Genomic DNA, 21,134 nt, shown 5'->3' on the forward strand with positions numbered 1-21,134 from the left:
TATCGCATGGTTCCCTGTCCGAAACTGATGCAAGACTAACATGGCTATAAAACTGCCAGGTGATGGATTATTCAAGGTGCGGTGAAACTGTCTGGGAAGGAACCTCAATACTGCATCTTAAGTACCTGATTAGTGGTATTGTAGAACCCATTTACTTTAATATTAAGGAAGTCAGGGCAGCACAGTGGCTTGGTTGTTAGCACCATCGCCTTGCAGCTAGAAGACCCTCAGTTTGTGTCCCAGCTTTCTTGGGATCTTTCTTTATGGAGTTTGCATGTTCTCCCTGTGCATGCATGGGTTTTCTCCGGGTACTTCAACTTCCTGTCACAGTCCAAAAACGTGCTGAGGTTAATTGGTAGCTCTAAATTGTCCGTATCTATCTATCTATCTATCTATCTATCTATCTATCTATCTATCTATCTATCAGATGGAGGAATTAACAAAACATTCTCCATCCGCTCATCTTTAAAACAGCAGTTCCCCTCTTCAACCTTCCTTCTTTTAGATGAAGTCATGCTGTCATCTCTCTCTCTTCCTCTCTACTGTACAAAAAGCTCCATGAAAATCTACTCTGGTGAATTTATCAGAGATTGGTCCGGACAGAACCATCACTCTGCAATCTGATGATGTATGCTCTATATTATGTCGGATTTATTTGACAAACTTTGCTTCATTTGTCACCTAAACTGGAGAGTTTGAAAGTAAAATCTCCACAGTTCAGAGCAGAATCAGTGGAGACTAGAGTCTGGTCAACAGCACCCCCTGAAGGTCTGATGGGAGACCTACAGTCAACAGCGCCCCCTGGAGGTCTGAGAGGATGAAACTGGATGAAACCAGAACCAGAGATCATTAAGACAGATTTATTAAAAACCTCCCGACATTTAAAGGACTTATTCTTCTGTGTTTTTATTAATGAAAGATGACATCATTTTTAATAACGAATTCAACATCTATCTATCTATCTATCTATCTATCTATCTATCTATCTATCTATCTATCTATCTATCTATCCAAAAAGGACTTAAAGGACTTCTTCTTCTGAGGTTTTAGAGAGGCAGATACAACACCTTTCAAGAGAACGAATTAAACATCCATCCAGCCATCCATCCATCCATCCATCCTCTATACACCGCTTTATCCTCACTTGGGTGGCGGGGGGTGCTGGAGCCTATTCCAGCTGACTCGGGTGAAGGCAGGGGACACCCTGGACAGGTCACCAGTCTGTCACAGGGCTACATATACAGACAGACAATCACACTCACATTCACACCTACGGGCAGTTTAGAGTTATCAATTAACCTCAGCATGTTTTTGGACTGTGGGAGGAAGCCGGAGTACCAGGAGAAAACCCACGCATGCACAGGGAGAACATGCAAACTCCATGCAGAAAGATCCCAGGCAGGGATTTGAACCGGGGATCTTCTTGCTGCAAGGAGAAAGTGCTAACCACTACGTCACTGTGCTGAAAATTGTTGTCACTGTTGGTGGATATATGAGTTTGTTCACAGTCTCCAGTAATTTTAACTACAACAAATCCGCTTTTTAAATGCTATAGAGGCGACCTGTGATCTCTGTTTGTTCATTTTACATTAATTCTCATGTAAATCAGCATCACATCAGTGTGTGTGTAAACCTAGTGAACACAAACCACAGAAAAAAGAAAAAAACAGTAGTAAGAAACACAGAACAGCTTGTTTTATTTTTACAGCACCAGAGAATTCTTCTCACTCTCCACATTCAAGAAATCCATAAAGACACATCTTTTAAAACTGACTCAGAAATGTCCCCTTTCCTCCACCATATTCTATTTATCCATTTATTTATTATGGTTAAAATTAGTTTGCGTGTCCTGCTTTGTTAAGCATCTTTGACTATCTTGGAAAACATTATTTTAATCATTACTATTATTAATGACAAGAATTTAGTCATCCAAGCCCCCAAACTCCGCCCACCTGCAGATAGAGCCGGTGTGCACAAAGGAAGCAAAAAAACAAAAAAAAAACAAAACGAAATGCATGGCACAGTCGTGATGGGCAGAGAGGTTTAGATGAAGGTACCAGACAGAAACGATGGAATTGATCAATCTGCTGTGTCTCCTGACGATCACTGGAGTGATCATCTGTAAAGATAAAGGTGAGTTTTAACTTTAGAAATACAGTTTGTTTGTTGTTTCCTGTCGGATCACATCGCGAGTCTTAAACACACAACAAACACACAACTCTGACGACCTCCGGCTCGACAGCTCGTCCTCATCAAAGCAGTTTTCAGGCCAGAACTGTGAAGTTTGACGCATTTTAAACCGATTTAAAGCAGAATTTAACACCAGTAAATGTTCTCTATTGAGTATTTGTTTGTTTTTTGTTTGTTTGTTTTTACTCCTGTTGGTTCTCATGTTTTGATCTGTGTGAATATTAAACATGGAGGATTGAAGCTCATTAAGTTTCTTCATATGTTAAATGGTTACGAAAAAGAGGAAATGCGCGGTGGGGTTTTCATGCACCCACTCACACACCCACTCACAACCACACCATTCACACACACATTCACACACTGGTGGCGGAAGCTGCCTTGCGAGGCTAACTACGACCCACCAGGAGGAAGTAAGGTGTCTTGCTCAGGGACACCATCGACACGACGGGCCGAGGATCGAACCGCTCGGATGCGCAGTAGCTCATCAGGCAAACGTCTCCATATGTCACACGACTCCTGATGTTTGATGCACATGAATGACGTTGATGCAGTTAAGCACTTCGAACATCAACCAATCACCTGAACCCAAAACACTAATAATCTGTATTTGCTCCAAGCCCGTGTGAAAATTATATCAGTCTGTATTTATAGAGCGCATCTGAACATCTAAATGTTTCATCACACAAAATGTAAATGAGTATGTAGGGTTACAAACAGACATGTCAAATAAGAAACATGGTCTTCAGTAATTATTATTGTTATTATTGTTGTTGTTGTTGTTGTTGTTGTCATTGCATTCACCAGAAAACAGACAATCATCCAGTGGAGTCCAACAGGAATGAGCATGGTGACTCAAATCCAAAATAATCCACGAACCAATTAACTGTCTCGATTGCACTTCATGTTATTGACCACTAGATGTCCTACTGGAGCTCCGTGTGTTAGAGTGCCTGTATAACCAGAGTGGCGACAACTGGGGATTTGACGCCATTTTGTTTCCATTCACTCAATATGGGACGTGCAGCGCGAGGTGCACATTCACGTAAACTAGCCATTTGTGGATTGTTTACTGATTTCAAGACATGTTTTGGACAAAATATTTTACTGGCTTGTTTTGTCTGGATGTCCAAGGTTGAATTATGGCCGTTTTTTGTGGAATATTTTCATCTGTGACTAGTTTTGAGCCTTCAAAGGTGAGCTGTGCTGTTTACATTATTTGCTGTTTGTTGGACAAATGTGTTTATATTACCCGCTGTGGTAATCATATCTGAAAGTGGTTTATACCGGCGGATTCATGAGAATCTAAGCTTTCCATCGGTGTATAATGTTTCTATCATCGAGTTTGCAGCTTCAGTCAATTTAGCAAAATCTGTTTGCATACGTATTTCATGCATCTCCATGCATGAAAATGGTCAAAGTCAAAATAACCACAACTGCCTAAAATCACATCAAACTTTTCTATCTGTCATTCACCCATACATCACAACATGAAAGTACATAATAAAAATAAAATATTCCACAAAAAACGGCCATAATCCAACCTTGGACATCCAGACAAAACAAGCCAGTAAAATATTTTGTCCAAAACATGTCTTGAAATCAGTAAACAATCCACAAATAGTTAGTTTTCGTGAATGTGCACCTCGCGCTGCACGTCCCATATTGAGTGAATGGAAACAAAATGGCGTCAAATACCCAGTTGCCGCCACTCTGAATACAAGCACTCTTCTGCTGTGTGTCAATGAAGCCTCCAGTCATGAAGCATGTTTAGAATAAAGTGTCAAACCTGCAACAAAGCTTCGATCAACCATCACCAGATGTTGAAACATCTTCTATTTGTTCATAGACAAAAACAGAGGAATTAAAGACAAATTAATGTCAGCATTTTAATGTCCTTCTTTGCTGTGTTTGATGTTTTCTGCCTGAGTTTTGTATTCTAGGAGGGATTCTTCATGTGTTTTACAGGCAACTGTTTGTCTAATAGACGTCTGCTTAATAAAACAGATGTTTTTGGATGTTAAAATAATGAAATATTTAGCTGATGCTGAATGCTGCATGAATTAATCTAATTTTAACATCCAACACACTGTGACTATACATGTAATCTCCAGGTTTTAAGGTGGAATCAGATCAAATCTGTCCTGATGTGAACCTTTGAAAAATATTTCCCCTTGTTATCGCCCTCCTTTTTCTTGATTTTTTTACTTTTAAAATTATTTTGATCACCACACAGACCTCCTTATTCAGCATTGCACTTAAAAATATTCATATATTTCACATTTATTGCAATAATTCCACACACGAGGAGTTCTTATCACTGTGAAAATGATTTCTAAATAGTAAAGTAGCTCCTGATAACATATTTAAAGGAAATTATATTTGATCCAGTTTATAAATTGATTTCTTTCTAGAAAACGTGTCTGACCAGAATTCTCCTTTAAATCAGCTTCAGGTCAGTTTGTTTCTGTCAAACAGCAGAAATAAACTGAAAACAATCGTTTAAAAGTCCAAAATAGCAACAAAGAAGTAGAATCTAACAGCAGTATTTACTGATCTGTCGGGTTTTTGGGGAGATTTCTTCACTGCAGTTGAAGGTTTCTGTATTTTAGAATATATTTATGATACAATATTTGTATTTCCTGTGTTACTGAACCTGTTTTTTATCGTCAAGTAGAGTATTTTTAAAGAAGATTTAAAAAGTCGAATATATTGCATCAAAGAACTTTTAAGTAATAGAAAAGCATTGTTTTCAGGTAGTGTGGAGGAGTGTGTCTTTGTTTGATAAGTTCTTTTATTATTATGCAACAGATATATAAATATATATTGTCTACAATGTTTATAATGTGTAATCAAATCAGATTTATGCTTACAGCAGGTTTAAAGTTTAAAACAGCCTCAGTTGACCAAAGCAAGTCAGTCACCAACAAAAATGAGCACAAAAAGGAACAGATTTGTAAAAAAGAATAACATGCAAACAGGATAAGAAGCTGTAAGATCAATATTTAGAATAAAATAAATATAAAATACTAAAAATTAAGAGCAAATAAACCGTTAGATTGTTATAAACATGTGAGACCTGAATGTATTCAGCTTCTCTGACTGATAAACATCAAACACACAATAGTAATAATAAGAAACCTTTAAAATCAGACAAATAATCATGTTGGGTCGTGTTTTTAATGAAGTGATTTATTTCAGAGTATGCAGAAATAAATGTGGTTAAAAAGGAGAAACTAGATGAATGAACTGGTATCTGGAATAATTTCATTAATATCTACAGCATTACTTTTACTGCTTCAGTATCACTGCCAGAAACCTACTCAGTGTCATTTTTACTACTGTACTGTACTTATATGTGATTGTTTTTCTATCTGCAATCACAGATTTCACAGAATTTCCTTCAGGATTAGTTAAGTTCTTTATTATCTAAATTCTGGGGTTACAGCTGTGTTTTTCTGCTTTAACCAGATAACTTTCCATGTAAATGTACAAATTCTAACATGTTTTTATCTCTCAAAAGGTTTCATCAGAGTGGTGGCGAGAGTCGGTGAAGACGTGGTTTTACCGTGTTCCCTCGGCCCTAAGAACATCGGACCTGCTTTGTTTGACTGGACGAAAGATCAACAGAACGTGTTTCTGTACGACGGCGGCGTTCATTACAACAACGGACTTCATGGTCAAGACCCACAGTTCAAAGGACGAGTGTCTCATTTTCCAGACAAACTGAAAAATGGCGACGCCTCCATCATCATCAGAAACATACAACTGTCTGACAGTGGAAGCTACTCCTGCTATTTCCCACTTCTTAATCATCAAAGATTCTACATTGAGCTTTTTGTTGGTGAGTGAAACAGTCAGCAGCTGACAGGTTTGTTGGTCACATCTGGGAGAACCTCGTTCTACTTCAGACCCTTTTGTTGTAGATATTAACAGTTGTTTTTTTTTAACTGGTTAGATCTCCAGGAAATACCAAATGTAATTCTGACTATTAGCAGTTATATGTGAGGACATTTACAGTTCAGTTTTATTTATATGGTGCAGATTGACAACATGTCATCTAACAACACCTAACATAGTAAGATACAGACTGTAGGAATTATGAACAGAAAACCAACAATCCAAAGATGCATTTGGATTCTCTATGAACGATGATGGAAAAAACCCTCAGATAGGGAGGATTAATAAAAACCCGAGAGTGGGGATGTGGGGGGAGGGATGGCAGGAAAATGTCATCAACTGTAAACAGTTGATTTTTACTGTTGACTTCTGTTCAAACACTGTAATAGATTCATGATCATTTCTCATTAGTCAAGATGCTAAGTTCTGATATCAACAGTTATTTTCTTATCAGTGGATCTGTCCATTATAAATATTGGTAATATATTTACAACTAGTCAACTTTTACCTTTGACTTCTCTTCAAATTAACTCATTGGCTGCCAGCTGTTTTCAGAGCAAAGAGCCCCCTACTGCCAGAGTTTTTAAGAATTTTGACAGATTTTTCAAGATCGACAGAATATCAAGTTTTAAGACTACAGTGTTTCCCCTACCATTATATTAGGGGGGCACCCCGCCCCCCCAGAAGGTCAAGTTAAATTAAAATAATTGTTACTTTTTTACACGCAACCTTTAGTTTTCCTGCATAAAGGCCGCTCCACATGCTGTCCTTACAGCACTCGCTGCAGCACTTCACTGTGTCTACTCCCCCTCCCTCCGTCTTGTAAACAGTCACACTGCCCCCCACCCCACAGTCACCACACACACAAACACTAGTATGCAGTGGCGCGTCTCGTGTTTTACTTTCTTCAACAAACTATGGCCAAAATATAGAGTTATTTCAGCCATAAAATAAAGAAGAAGAAAAACCACCTCTGATGACAGTGACGCACGCCATGAGGTAATTACGACCGTATAGCGGGGCCATGTGTTGTTGTTCTCAATCATGTAGGAGTGTTAAAAATGAAAAGAGAACGAAGGGAAGTGGGACCCGCGATGAAACTTCATAGGGAAAAAAAAAAAATGAAGACGCTCTTTTTAACAGCATGACTTCTTATGATGCAAAATTGGTCCTTTGAGACGACGTCTGTCGTAATATTGGGCCTAAAATAAATAAAGTATTATTATTATAATTTATTTTTATTATTATTATTATAAAATAATTAGATGAAGCCTTTCAACACCGTAACGTAAAAATGGGCTAAAAATGATTCACACGCTCAATAAGTGGTACAAAATGGTGAAAATTATATATTTTAATATCGGCGTGCGCGCACACGTGTACACACACACAAGCGTGAGCGCACATGTGAGCAGACTCCCGCCAGCGACTGTCGGAAAATGGCACATGAAAAACAAAGCAAAATCTCTGCGTTTTTTAAACGCTCACAGCCACAGGGTGATAATGGCAACACCAGCCGCCCCTCTGGCTCTTCAAGCAGTAGCACCCAGAGCAGCTCTGCCTCTCCCGGGCCAAGTGACAGCAGCCAAAGTTCTGCACGGCAAGCCCCCCCACCTGCCCCGCAGCAAAAGTCATCATCTCACCACCACATGTCGGGCTTTGACCATAGACTCTATATATAGTGGATGTAGCATCTGGCTCCAGAATTGAAGCCCACCCGGAAGTGTCAAAAACTTGCACTATCACGCCGTCCGCTAGGGTTGGCTCCAAAAAGCTTTTTCTCCATAGACCCCAATTCATTTTTGGAAAAAAATAAAATTTGATAGACTGATTTTCTACAGCTCAGGATTTTTTTCCCGTTAGTTTTCATGGTCAAAATGAGAGATCAGGTGGCCGATCTCAAAATAAATCAATACTGAATTTTAAATAAATCGTTAAAGTTGGTGGAGCCAGGGGGCGTGGCTATACTTGATAGACAGCAACAGAAGCCTCTGCGGTAAAATGTGGGCGGGATAAGAGAGTCCTCAGCCAATCCTGCCCCTAATTGCTCTCCGGTCTGTTTGATGACACTTTTTACGTCACTGGCTCCAAAAAATCCAAAACGGTGACCAGGAAGTAGCAAAATCCGGGCTTCATTTTCTCGGCGTTGAAACCAACGGGTGACGTCACGGTTAGTTTACGCCTGGCTTTGACCCAGCTTGGTTGTCAGAGGGGAAATATTCCCCCTGGCTGTACAAAACTGATATTGGTAAGTAATTAATGCTTAGAGCACACTATGTGATATCAGGCCAATTTTAGTTTAGTGTCGGGTGAGACAAGAGCAGACAAGAGCAGACAAAAAACCTAGCCAAAATCGGCCTGATATCGTGTTGTTAGCTCTAGGCATAAGCAAGTAATTAATAAAAATACATACATTACATAAATGTAGGTAGGTAATTAAAACATATTATGACTCAAATTCCTTATTTCAAGTTTTGTACGACGGCGACAACGACCGACGTGAAAACAAACACACATAAACATTGAAACTATCGAAAGAAAGTGTAGATTCTCTTCTTTCATCAGGAAAAAAAAGTTTGTTTCTAGCATTTTCGGTTCTAAAGTTATCGACAGCAGAACATAGGGTAGTTTCAGCAAAAACACCTGTTTTTGACCAAAAAACAGAGATAACGAGCTTTTTGTACAGAGAGGAACATCAGTCACTTTGATGCCAATATTTTTTGGTTTATTGACATCCCACACAACTGAACAGTTGTTTACTTATATGAAACAACAAAAACAACTCTGAAAAAGCATTTTGAGGTCACCTTATTAACCTTTTGTTAGCTAAATCATTTATTTACAAAAAAACAACACAAGTCACATTTTGGTTCAGAACAATACATCTTACAAAATACAAACAATCTATTTTTAGGTGTGTGTGTGTGTGTGTGTGCTCATTCTAAACTCATCTGACTCGGCTTCGTCAGATGAGCTCAAGAGAGCGGTGGTGGCGAAACCGAAACCGAAAACTAGCGCGGCTTTGATCGCCAGCGGCTGTTGGCAACGGCACTTTTTGCTGTCGCCCCACCATGGTCACTGTCTTTGTCATTCTTTTGGCCCACCGCAACACTGTCACGTTCCAAAACTCCAGGATTTTCACCAACAAGCTCCGACAGACTATCCTGCAGCTCCCCCAGTCAAAAACATGATTGACGTCTATAGACGTCATTGGCAGCGAACGTTCGGATTTTAATTGACGTCTATAGACGTCAATGGCAGCGAATGAGTTAATTACAGCTGTTAATGATTCACTTCTCACTCGTCAAAATGTTAATTTCAGACACCAACAAATGATTTTGTAGAATTTGAAATGTTCATTTCAAGTGTCTGAAACTTCACTACTACTAGTAAACTTTAACCACTGACTTCTATTCAAAGTAAGTGACAGATAAATAATTAATTTCTGATAAGTATATGTTAATTGTTTATGTCAGTGATTGGTTATTTATTTTGGGGAAATGTTCATCATAGATATTTGACTTAATTGCGTAACTTAATTACAACTCGTGGCCTTTTGCCATTGACCTTCTCTGGTCTCTAAAGTATTTAACAGTAAGAAGCTCCACCTGGAGGGCTGCACAGTGGAGTAGTGGTTAGTACTTTTGCCTTGAAGCAAGAGGATCCCCGATTCAAATCCCGCAGTGAGCCTGGGATCTTTCTGCATGGAGTTTGCATGTTCTCCCTGTGCATGCGTGGGTTTTCTCCAGGTTCTCCCGCTTCCTCCCACAGTCCAAAAATATGCTGAGGTTAATTGATTACTCTAAAGTGTGACAGATTGGTGACCTGTCCAGGGTGTCCCCTGCCTTCGCCCGAGTCAGCTGGGATAGACTCCAGCACCCCCCTTGACCCTAGTGAGGATAAAGCGGTGGATAGATAATGGATGGATGGATGAAACTCCACCTGGTGGACCAACCAGGTACTACAGCTGATCTACAATACATTTACTGACATGCATGTGGAGAAAAAAGGTTTTCTTCATGTTATGAAGCTTGTGGAGCCACAGTACGTCCTACTCTGACACTACACTGCTGTTTCTGGGATTGTTTTTGTGCTCACAGAGTAGAAAGGTTGTTTTTCTGCTCGTGGATACTGTTTTGTGCTCACCTATCACAGTTTTTGAGACTATGAAGTTGATATTTTTATTATGTTTACAGGTGCCTCTGCAAAGCTACGCATCATGATACTTCAGATCACAGAAGACCGGGCTCTGCTGCAGTGTGAGGTTCGTGAGGCTTTTCCAGGACTGCAGATTTCATGGATTGACAGTAATGGGACCATCCTTCCTGCTACGGAGAAGCTCGAGGACTCGGATGATCTCCACTACCCTCCAGCTCTGACGCTTCAAACTAACGTAACCAAAACCGGCATCTTCCGCTGTCGAGTCACTCAGCAGGAACTCAACCACACCACTGAAGCTCAGATTTCCATACCCATCTTCAGTAAGTTTGGTCCTCCAGATGTTCATGTCTTTGATTTTAAATAGATGCTTTCAATAGATGCTGGCAGATTATTTCACTGCTCACTTTGTTTAGTTTACTGACTGTTAATTTTTTGTGTTACAGGTGACAAAACAGTAGCAGGATCCATTGGAGTACGTGTCACTGTAGTCATAATAGGTTTGATTGCAGTTGTGATATTATATTGGTGGTACAGGAGAAGACAGAGTGGTAACAGAGGTAAGTTGAAATATGATGTTGTAATAAAACATCCATAATGTGTTGACATCAGTATAAGGTGCTGCCTCATATCCATCATCATCTTACACTTCTAGTATTGTAGATTAACCGTAGTAGCAGATGGAGCTTCTTACTGTTTAATGCTGTAGCGACCAGAGGAGGCAAACAGTTCATGGTGCTCAGCAGAGAGCATTGTGTGCTTTTAGCTAGCAATGGACACCATGACAAAGACTTCTATGGTGGTTAATGACCTCCAACTGTAATTTACTGGAACAGTGTTTATATATTTCAGTGTCATATGTAGTGTATCATTTGTCCATTGACTTAACCAGCAGTGTGTTGTTGTTCTGGTCAAATGTCTCTGATGAGCTTTAAACTCATAAACTACTGCTATCTAAAACTGTATCTGTGACAAAGTTGCCCATCGACCCACTTTGAGCAGGTTTTTCATACATTCAAATTTGAGGCTGTTTGAACAACAGTTCGTCAAAACTATTAAAGGTTAAAGCCTGAAGTTTTTGCTGTTTTTCCTCATCATGTTTTTGACTCAGAGTCTGCAATATTGGACGAGTAGAATTTAGACAAAAACAAACTGAAGTCATCATAAAAAGTTCCATCTTTCTACACATATTCAATCCACTAGGGATACTTTCTGAACCACATGTACTGTAGCTGCATGTCATAATAATACAAAACAAAACATATAGAATACTTTTTAATATTAAATATGTGATAAGTGAGTCTATTTTGATCCTAATTGACAGTTTCCACAATTATCATAAGAATAAAAGTACTTTTTCATGTAAAATATTAGTTATATAAGTTAGAGAGGGTTGAGCAGTAAAAAAAAAAAACAACTTGATTTGTGATGGAATGACCCCAATATATGCCCAGTTTGTCTTATCAGTCAATAGATTATTGATCAGTAATCCTACAGTCACATCAGAACCGTTTCATTTCCATAGTTTTCTCAACATTTGCACACAGGAAGAAGAGAACTGTGATTAAAATAGATAATTCACTGAAAAACACTAGCAGTGCTGTCTCAAACAATTCCAAAAAAAAAAACACATTAGTGCACCAAGTAAGTGACAAAAATTAAACTCAAATTTGAAGATCTTTTTAATGAGCCACATTCTCCTGACTGAATTCTTGTTTGTGTTGTATCTGCTCTCCTATGTACGTCACTTTGGATAAAAGCAACTGCTAAATGAAACTGGCCCTGCAACAGACTGGTGACCTGTCCAGGGTGTCTCCTGCCTTCGCCCGAGTCAGCTGGGATAGACTCCAGCCCCCCCACGTGACCCTAGTGAGGATAAAGCGGAGTAAAGAGAATGGATGGATGGATGGATGGATCAATGAAAGTGTTGAACTGAATGCATGTGTTAATTCTAGTCATGGAAATTTTGAATTTGCTGTAATGTTGTTTTCTCTCGTTCAGCAAAAGCTCAAGAAACAAGAGAAATGATGCTAGCTATCCCATAAGATAAAGCTTTAAGGATATGCCTAGAACAATTTTTAAGAATGTACAGCAGTTTCCAAGTCTGCACTATAAATTAGACTCAAAATGTCCAAAAATTTGTCAATTTCAACAAATTTTCTGTAATTTTGGACACGTTCCAAGTCAGTTTTGACAGTTTTCAGTTTAAGAAAAATAACTCCTGAGTCAATTTGGACACTTTTAAGTTATTTTGGACAGATTTTGAGTCATTTTAGATGTAGCTGAATTACTTTTGGGCATTTTATATGACTTTGGACAAATCATTTTTGACAATTTTAGACTGAGATTAAAATAAAACCTACTGGATCCAGGGGCGATTTAGGGGTGCTGAGCACCCAGAAGTGCCCAGCCAGGCAAGATAAATTTCTTCATTGTTTTGTACATTTTAATGCAGTTTCACTCCCACATTTGTGAAAGAAAAGCATAACACTTTTTGAAAAGGTCTGTGACTAAACCATCCAATCTGATAAAGTTTATTTAAATGCTGAATCACCGCAAAGGAGGAATGCACTGGAATCTTAAAAGAAACATATCGTAGTCCTAATTTCTGGGAAAAGACGACTCATTTAGATACAGCAGCTCCTCAACATACACATAAACAGCATGTATGTTTGTGGAGTAAACCAGCCCCCTATACCAAGCACCAAAAAAAACAAAAATGGACCTCGGACTTATTTTTTGACTTTTATTTGAAATGTGATGCACAGCATTTCTTTCCCTGGTCTGCACGCTCTCATCTCCCAGAGTCTCTCCTTGTTCTCTTCCTTTTATAGTGAAATTAAACAAATGGATAATTAGGAAAATGTAATGAAGAAGTTCTGTTTAGAATGAAGTCCACTGATATCTGTTAAGTGTGCTTCTGGAAAGCATTTACTGTGGGGAGAACACATAACCTCCATGACATATATGTAAAATTATATTGTGAATGGATGTTTTTCTTTGTCATCTTAACAGTTACTGTTTTGCTTGCCACTATTCTATGTTTGTTTTCTTACCTGGTTCTTCCTGACCTTGCACTCTTTCTTCTCCTTCCCCTTTTTCGTCTCTCCCTCTTCGGACTGACAATCATACACAAATAGATTGCATTCAGCTAGAGGAAAAATTATATAAATATGAAAAAATACCAATAAGAATACAAATAAATAACGTCCTCTCTCTCTTTGTAATGTCAATCTAAAGGCAAATAACCAAACAATGTGTTTTATATCTGATAACAGATATAAACACTGATCCATTGATCCAACTTACAACATTACTCTTGATAGATAAACCATTTGATCTTACACTCTTACCTGAACCTGGCTCTTTTCTTCGAAAAAACAATCTTATGTCCATGATGAGGCTGTCTGTCTGTACACACACACTCACACAATAGGAGTTATAATGTTAATGGGCATCCGGTCAGTTAGCTAGTCAGTAGCACCTTGGCTTTAATATTAATTCATGCACTGACACCACAGCTAGCTTCTCTCAGTCCAGTTCAAACAGACACTGACCACCTGTAACGTTTGCTAGCTAGAAAAAACGTAAGCTAACTCCTACCTAACAACATAAACAGTAACCTTTGATCAAATGCAGCAAAAATGAGGACTGGTAATGATAATAATGTGTTGGTATTGAGTGGTAGAAGTTCAAACCAGGTACTCACACCACTACGGCACATTACCATCTGTGGGGCAGCGCTTAGCTCTGCAGGTAGCGGCTCAGAGCCCGAGTTGGGAAAGTTGAGCAGGATCAAACCATTTTGAGGCAAGATGGGGGGAGGGGGGTGCTGTATTTTTGTTGTTAAAACATTATGTATCAACCAAGTACTGTATGTTTTTTTACACTTTTCTGGTTTGTTAAAAAAAAAAAGGACAGGCGATACAAAAAATAAAAATAAAAATCTTTTAAATTTTAGGGGTGCTGGGATTCAATTTGGGAGTGCTGAAGCACCCCCAAAAATGGGCTAGAAACGCCTATGACTGGATCAATCAAATACATGCAACATGGTTCATGTGGGTTTTCTATTACATTTTGAAATTGAGTTTTTACACTAACTGTTTATACACTAATTGCTTGCTTTTATAGAATTATGCTTCTAATGTTTTACACTGTTTGTGATGATGGAAAAATACTGATTGAGGGAGGTATGCAGGAGTGGAAAAGTACTTGGTGAAAGGTTGTGCTGGAGACTGGGCTCCACAGATAAGAACAAACTGCTGAGGTTTCATCCTCCGTCTCAAAGAGGAACCATCTTCACGGCTGCGGAGCTCAGAGCATCCAGATCAGGAGCAGGACAACAAGATGGCTGCTCATATGCAAAGGAGGGGATCAGATGTGCAAAAGACAACCAATCAGAAGAAAGACACATGAATCCTGAATGCTTATGCACCTGTGAAACTAGATATAAGGCGGGGTCAGGGGAAGAACAGCGAGTCAGACTTTGTGAACTGACAAGGATCCTGTTGTTGTCAGGGATAGAAGTTTGGACCCAGAGCCCTGTATGCTGTATTCAATCTACTGTTAAATAAACATGTTGAATGAGACCTAAATACCTTCTCTGTCGCTTCATTCAACGAACGCACAGGAGCGATCTCACACACAGTCTGTTTTCCTGGTACATTCAAAAACTGTGAATAGAGCAGCAAGTTGTTTGAGATCCATTCAGCATGGTGAAACATCTTTCTGCAGATAATGAAAAGAGTAAAGAGGAAAAATCTGGAGAGGCCGTAAACATTTTTCCCCTTATCGATAACACCTGTAGACACTTGGGGAAAAATACATGAAGATTTCATAATTGTCAGTGAGTGTACAGAATATGTACACACACACATATATGCATAAATAGTCAACTTAGACTCGGCAGAAACAGATATGAAAGAAATAAATGTAAACTTTCTTTTTTACCTTTTACTACATGCAGATTTCTTTTCTCCACACAATCAGACCAACACAGCATCTGTGCACTTTTAAACTGAGCTGATCTGGTTTCTGCCTCAGTAACGTTCTGATGGAAAAGAGAAATGTGAGAATTTCTGCTAACAAAGAGCAGCTGAAGTTAAATATTTACATTAAATATCAAAGTCAGTGACAGTTTTTTGTCCTATTTTCCCCTCTGATGCTGGACTGTGTTGTCAAGATGTTGTTTTGTCTGAACTTCCTTTTCCACCATTCAGGTTGTTTCCAGTCACCAGCAGGTGGCGTCAGAGTCTCTTTACTGCAGCCTCACATGGACCCGTCCAGTCTGATGCTGTTGCATCTTTAACTTCTACTTTTTACCTGGTTTCTATTGTGAACACTTAACCTCCACTTTACTGTTGTTAACATGAACTCAGTGAAACATTTAAAAATCATCTGACACATTTAAAGTGATCAGTGGACCTTTTCACCAACCAAGTCCCAGCCCAACTTCATGGAAAGCACCAACAAACACATCCATTTATAGGTACATTGTTGTTGGCCCAAAGACAGACGTTTGTAGCTGCCCAGTATATCCAAAGTTCCGATGCAACATTCGAACAAAAACATGAAAAGGCTTAAAGATTTTTAAATCCGGAAAATACAACAAATTCGATGTTTTAATGTATCGAAAGGGGACAGTTGCTCGTTAACAAGAACCAACTGCCAGTGTGAGACATGAGACTTTACAGGAGCAGATGAAGACTGTTTGGATTCTCTACCTTCTCATGTTGGCTTCATGGTGAATCCCTGCTGAGCTGTTTAAAGGATCACTTTAACCTGATTCTAATCACAATGAATCTTCAAGAGTGGAGAAAACAAAGAGCCGAACATCTGATCATGACTGAGTTTGAAACTGGAGTTTTGTGGCACAGATTAGCTGCTTCAGTTTGGTGTGTGGATTTCAAACCGTATTTGATTTGAGCGATGTCTCCAACTACAATCTCCGCCACAGAGATCTGGATGATTTGACCTCTGCGGATGACTGTAAATTTCTGTTCCTGTTCGATGCGACTCTGCAGCCCGCGGACCAGCTTCTCCATGGACCAATCTTTGAAGGCCGTCACCAGTACCACGATAGTGACCGAGAACAGGATGGCGGTGCCCTCAATCCAGCTGGCATGGGCCTCGTCCTCGCTCTCTGCACCACCTGCAGCTTGCCCGCATGCCGGAAACAAATAATGACAGTTAGAACTAAACTAGACGAGCCCACAGTAGAGGGCAGAACCACGCCCTCTACTGGCGAAAACCCTGCCCTGGCAAAAACCCTGCCATGCATGATACTCTATCAATTTTGATCATCCTACGTATATCCCTTCCTACTTGATCTGCTGACCTCTAACTCCACAACTGAGCAGGGGACCTTAGACTGATCTTCAGTGCCAAGTTTGATTATCCTGACTTCAGCACTTGCAGAGATATCTGACCGGACATACACACATACATACATACATACCCACATTCATACTTACCCAGCCAGATACCGCACCGAATGCAGTAACCCCGCAGACGTACGTCAGGCGTGGTTAATAACAAAATAAACAGACTGACCACTGCAAATGACAAAAAATAGGTTAGCTAACAGCAGCTGGGGAATTCTGAGTAAAGGTTGAACATTGTTTGTTCAGACAAAAACAGCAGTTCCAGTCATCATATTAGCAAAAAGCACAGTTCCCCATCCTTCACAAGGGGAACTACTGTCAGAAAGATCAGAAAAGTGGTGAGAGAATGTACAACAATGATGATGATGTTCAGCAGCTTCAGCTTGTGTTTCTTGAAGTAGTTTGTGATGATTTAGAGGTCTACTCTGGATTGTTGTCCTGCTGTAAAAGCAACTTTTCAATTTTCGCTTCACGGGCTGCATGATATTTGTGTCCTAAATGAGCTATAGCAGATTTTTCGTAGGATTGTAACTGCAAAGATTTTTACAGAATCTAAAAATACTGGGATAAGCTTTAAAATAAGTTGTAATTTGTAGGATCTATGAGACCACTGACTTTCATTGTTGCCCCCTGGTGGGTTGTAGAAAGAGAGGCCGAGCAAGACTATGGCAGCGATTTCCAGGATGATGAGCGTGACGTCCTGCAGAGCGTCCCACACCAGCTGCAGGAACATCTTGAGCTTTTTTGGAGGGATGATGTTCTTCCCAAATGCAGCACGACGTTTCTCCAAATCATTGGGGTCACCAATGATTATTCATAATAAAACATGAATAATAATAATTATAATATCAGCTGTTAAGCTTTCATAGGCTGCATTTGATGTGATAATGTTGAACTTGACAAACTGTTTCTGCCACGTCTTTGCTTTTGATCTCTTCCTGTCATCCTCACAACAGCAGAATTCATAAGCCGTGATCTACCAAGGGACTGCAGATGGAAATTAGCTTAAGGCTAACTCTGATGCAATACATCAAATGGCAACATTTATGTTTTTTACTGTACATGGTCCCTTTTAAAATAAATTAATAACAATAATAATAATAATAAAGCTGAAGTGTGTCGCGTAAAATAATCAATCATAAGCCAAGAAGTAGGAATTAGAGTACTGATAGCACTGAAAACACAGTTGAGCTCTGTTTAAAACTGCAAACAATCTGCAATCTGTTTTTTGTTCAGCACCATTTTTTGCTATAGCCAAATCTCTGCTGATCATGAGGAGGGTCAGGTGGGAGGCACCAGTGTTGGGCAAGCTACTTGGAAACTGTAATGAGCTAAGCTACCAGCTACTCTGTGTTAAATCAAGCTTCACTACACTGAAGCTACGACCCACAGAAATGTAGCAAGCTAAGCTACAGCAATATGGCCAAAGTAGCTTAATACATTCAAGTTACTTTTTTTTCTTACCAAAAAATTTCAGGGACTAATGAAGTCAGTCAAACGGAGACAAGAAAATGCTGACTTGTTTATTATTAAACCATCATTTTTGTTCTCAGGGCTCCAAACTTAGTAAGTTGATACACTGAGGAATATGTGGAGCTATATTTAAAATGAATCAACCTTTTAACATTAGAAATCATTGTTTTGATTTTGTTTTTAGTTTGTATTGCAGACATAATGTATCTGATAATTAAGTTGCAGTAGCTTATATTAACACACCACTTACATTGGAGGGTATAATAGGTTACATTTGATATAATTTCCATATAAAGTAAGCAATATTATAGTAAGACAATTTTATACATAATTTGGGTATTCACGTTGGGTATTAAATCAAGTTTTATTTCTTAAGTCTAATATCTATGTAAAATCATTCAATGCTTTCCCAAAGTGCTGTATCCACTACTACTTAACTCAATTTTGGTCTTGAGTGTAAGATTAAGATATTTAATCATTTATGCCATCACTTTTGTTACCCTTGCTGTTATTTTTTTCAGCCATTTGCTCATTAGTGTCAACAGTAATACTGAAGAAGACAGATTTTGGTTTTACTGTTACCTCGTTTTCTCCCATACCTCTTCCCTCCTATATGTATCAGTTTAATTATTTAATCCCCCAATTTATACATATTCACACACTGCCACCACAACCTTACGCTTAATTTAATTAATTTACTGCCACGCGAATTTTAGATGTTGAAAACTAGCTCGTTTGTGTGTGCATCTTATACTGTGGTTGACATGTGGTGGTTAGCTAACTGCTGCTGGTTGTGCATATTCGGTAGTCACCTGTATATGGGTTCTCTGATTTGTAGTTGACGTCTTTGAAGTTGACAGAAACTTCGCCTTGGGCACAGTAGGTATCTGAAAACAACTTTTCTCCGTTTTTTCACAAAAACTCATATAACTATTTAGGTAGGGCCACGGTGACTCTGACTCCTTCGGTCCTTCTCTGCCATCTCTCAGTGAACTGAAGCGAGCGTTTGTGTGTGTGTGGATGCAGTGGAAGGGATTGTTGAATGACGACATCAACAGTTCCTCCGCTTCTATTGGTCGACACAGACATATCGGCGTTTGGAGAGGATGTCACTGTCTGATCCTTAAAAGTGTGAGATGAGACTGCAGCAGAGCAGAAAGCTCCGCTTCAAGCAGTTCAACATTCATCATTTTAAAATGTAGCTTTTTGCGTTCGCTACCGCGCTACATGACCAAAAGATTAGCTAAGCTGTTGAAACGTTTTTTGATTTTGTAAACAACGACGCTACCACGTCGTTACAGAAAAATGTAGTTAAACTACTAACGACGCTATTTGTAGTGACGTTACTGCCCGACACTGGGAGGCACTTCATAATTTTCATGGAATTTCCTCTGTTTAATTAGAAATGCTGAACAATGTTTTCACACTAAGTATGGAGCCATAATGCTGACAGTAAGATTTGGCATTGAAAAATGTTGAACTGAAAGCGAAAATACAAACATTGAAGTTTCAATCTTACTGGCAGTGTTTTCGCGTGAGGGGCGGGGGCTAGGGGGCGGGGCTTATAGCGCGAGAACGCGCTTCTTGGTTTTGAGGAAAGGGGACAGGAGGAGATTGCCCTGTGCTGGCTAACGCCATTTTCGTTTGACCAAGCATGGATCAGAGTTCACCTGGACCTGGGACTTCGAAAACGCCAGTAAGTCTGTTTCTCTTTGTACGTATTAGTATATAATATTTTTCCACACAGAACCTTGTGGCATTAAAACCACTTTAGCCTTCATATTATGCTAATTTAGCAAACGTGCTAACGTTCTGTAAGCTAGCTAATGCATAATCAGGGATTTAGTCCGCAGAATCAAGGTTTTTTACTCGCAGAATCAAGGATTTTTACCTGCGTTTTTTCTGGAGGGGCAAATTGTGGCAAAATAATAATTAAGGTATTTAATAAATAATATTGAATAATAATATTAATATTTAAGTTGATGAAGAATCCCTCCTGTAAGTGGAAATGTATCTGTAGAAATGAGTCAAAGCCCTTTTACATTAGCTAGCTTAGAGAACGTTAGCATGTTTGCTAAATTAGCATAATATGAAGCCTAAAGTGGTTTTAACGCCACGAGGTTCTGTGTGGAAAAATATTATATACTAATACGTACAAAGAGAAACAGACTTACTGGCGTTTTCGAAGTGTAGATCACACAGTGTAGATGGCATTATGGCTCCGCGAAAACACTGCCAGTAAGACTGAAACTTCAATGTTTGTATTTTCGCTTTCAATTCAACATTTTTCAATGCCACATCTTACTGTCAGCATTATGGCTCCATAACTAAGAGTCCAGTGAACTCAATTCTTTCAAGCTTTTAATCTTATGATTATCTATATATACTGACAGTCAATAGAAACTTTGAGGTAGAAATGTACGCAGAATTCTACTTGTAGGGGGGTTGTAATTATTCATTGTGGATTTACTGATTATCTAGTGCCCTGGTAGTTGAGATAATGATGAGTTGTCATTTTGTCATGATTCATTGCACATGGGTTGGTCACTTTGCAAAAGTGAACCAACAACACACCAAGCAATACTCAGTGAGTATCTGCACAATGTGAGAATGGGTTTTGAAGGCCTATATAAAGGCCCAAAAAAGGCCACCATTGTTAGTCCAGTGAACAGCATCATGCCGCGTCTATCACATGAACAACGTCTCCGGGCACTGGGTATGGTGGAGGCCGGTTTGAGCTACAGTGATGTAGCCAGGCGTATGGGCTGTTCCCAACCCACAATCAGAAGCCTGGTCCAAAGCATGCGCCGACGGATTGCTGCCTGCATCGAAGCAAATGGAGGCCATACTCGGTATTGACTGTTGTGACTTTGTGTTTGGCAGGTGCCGTTTTCTTTTGTGAAATTCTTTATTTTGAAATCATTCTTGAAACTTTAGATTTTTGTTTCTGTATGCCAATATGCTAAACAAATGATTCATATGAAGAAAATTCAGTTTCGGGCTTCAAAATAAAAATTATGTTGAAAAATATGG

General features: G+C 39.2%; 1 protein-coding gene and 1 long non-coding RNA gene across 2 annotated transcripts; one reads left to right on the forward strand and one right to left on the reverse strand.

Annotated features, from left to right (window-relative positions):
* The first annotated feature begins 2,012 nt into the window (after positions 1–2,012).
* On the forward strand, positions 2,013–10,788 carry LOC110968589 (CD276 antigen-like). The gene is made up of 3 exons (XM_051947939.1): positions 2,013–2,133; positions 5,711–6,031; positions 10,284–10,788. Exons 1-3 carry the CDS (start codon positions 2,070–2,072, stop codon positions 10,610–10,612), a joined length of 714 nt encoding a protein of 237 aa, XP_051803899.1. The 5' UTR covers positions 2,013–2,069; the 3' UTR covers positions 10,613–10,788.
* Positions 10,789–15,178: 4,390 nt separating this feature from the next.
* LOC127533916 (uncharacterized) lies at positions 15,179–19,559 on the reverse strand. The gene is made up of 2 exons (XR_007941804.1): positions 17,244–19,559; positions 15,179–16,799 (listed from the first exon to the last, which is right to left on the reverse strand). It is a non-coding gene; the product is annotated as an uncharacterized LOC127533916 (long non-coding RNA).
* Positions 19,560–21,134: the final 1,575 nt, after the last annotated feature.

This window comes from Acanthochromis polyacanthus, chromosome 5 (genome assembly GCF_021347895.1).
Source record: "Acanthochromis polyacanthus isolate Apoly-LR-REF ecotype Palm Island chromosome 5, KAUST_Apoly_ChrSc, whole genome shotgun sequence".
Taxonomy (NCBI): domain Eukaryota; kingdom Metazoa; phylum Chordata; class Actinopteri; family Pomacentridae; genus Acanthochromis; species Acanthochromis polyacanthus.

Coding starts and splice junctions, on each gene's coding strand:
- LOC110968589 (XM_051947939.1), top strand. CDS start 2,070: ATGGAATTGATCAATCTGCTGTGTCTCCTGACGATCACTGGAGTGATC. Junction 2,134..5,710: donor GATCATCTGTAAAGATAAAG/GTGAGTTTTAAC, acceptor ATCTCTCAAAAG/GTTTCATCAGAGTGGTGGCG. Junction 6,032..10,283: donor CTACATTGAGCTTTTTGTTG/GTGAGTGAAACA, acceptor TTATGTTTACAG/GTGCCTCTGCAAAGCTACGC.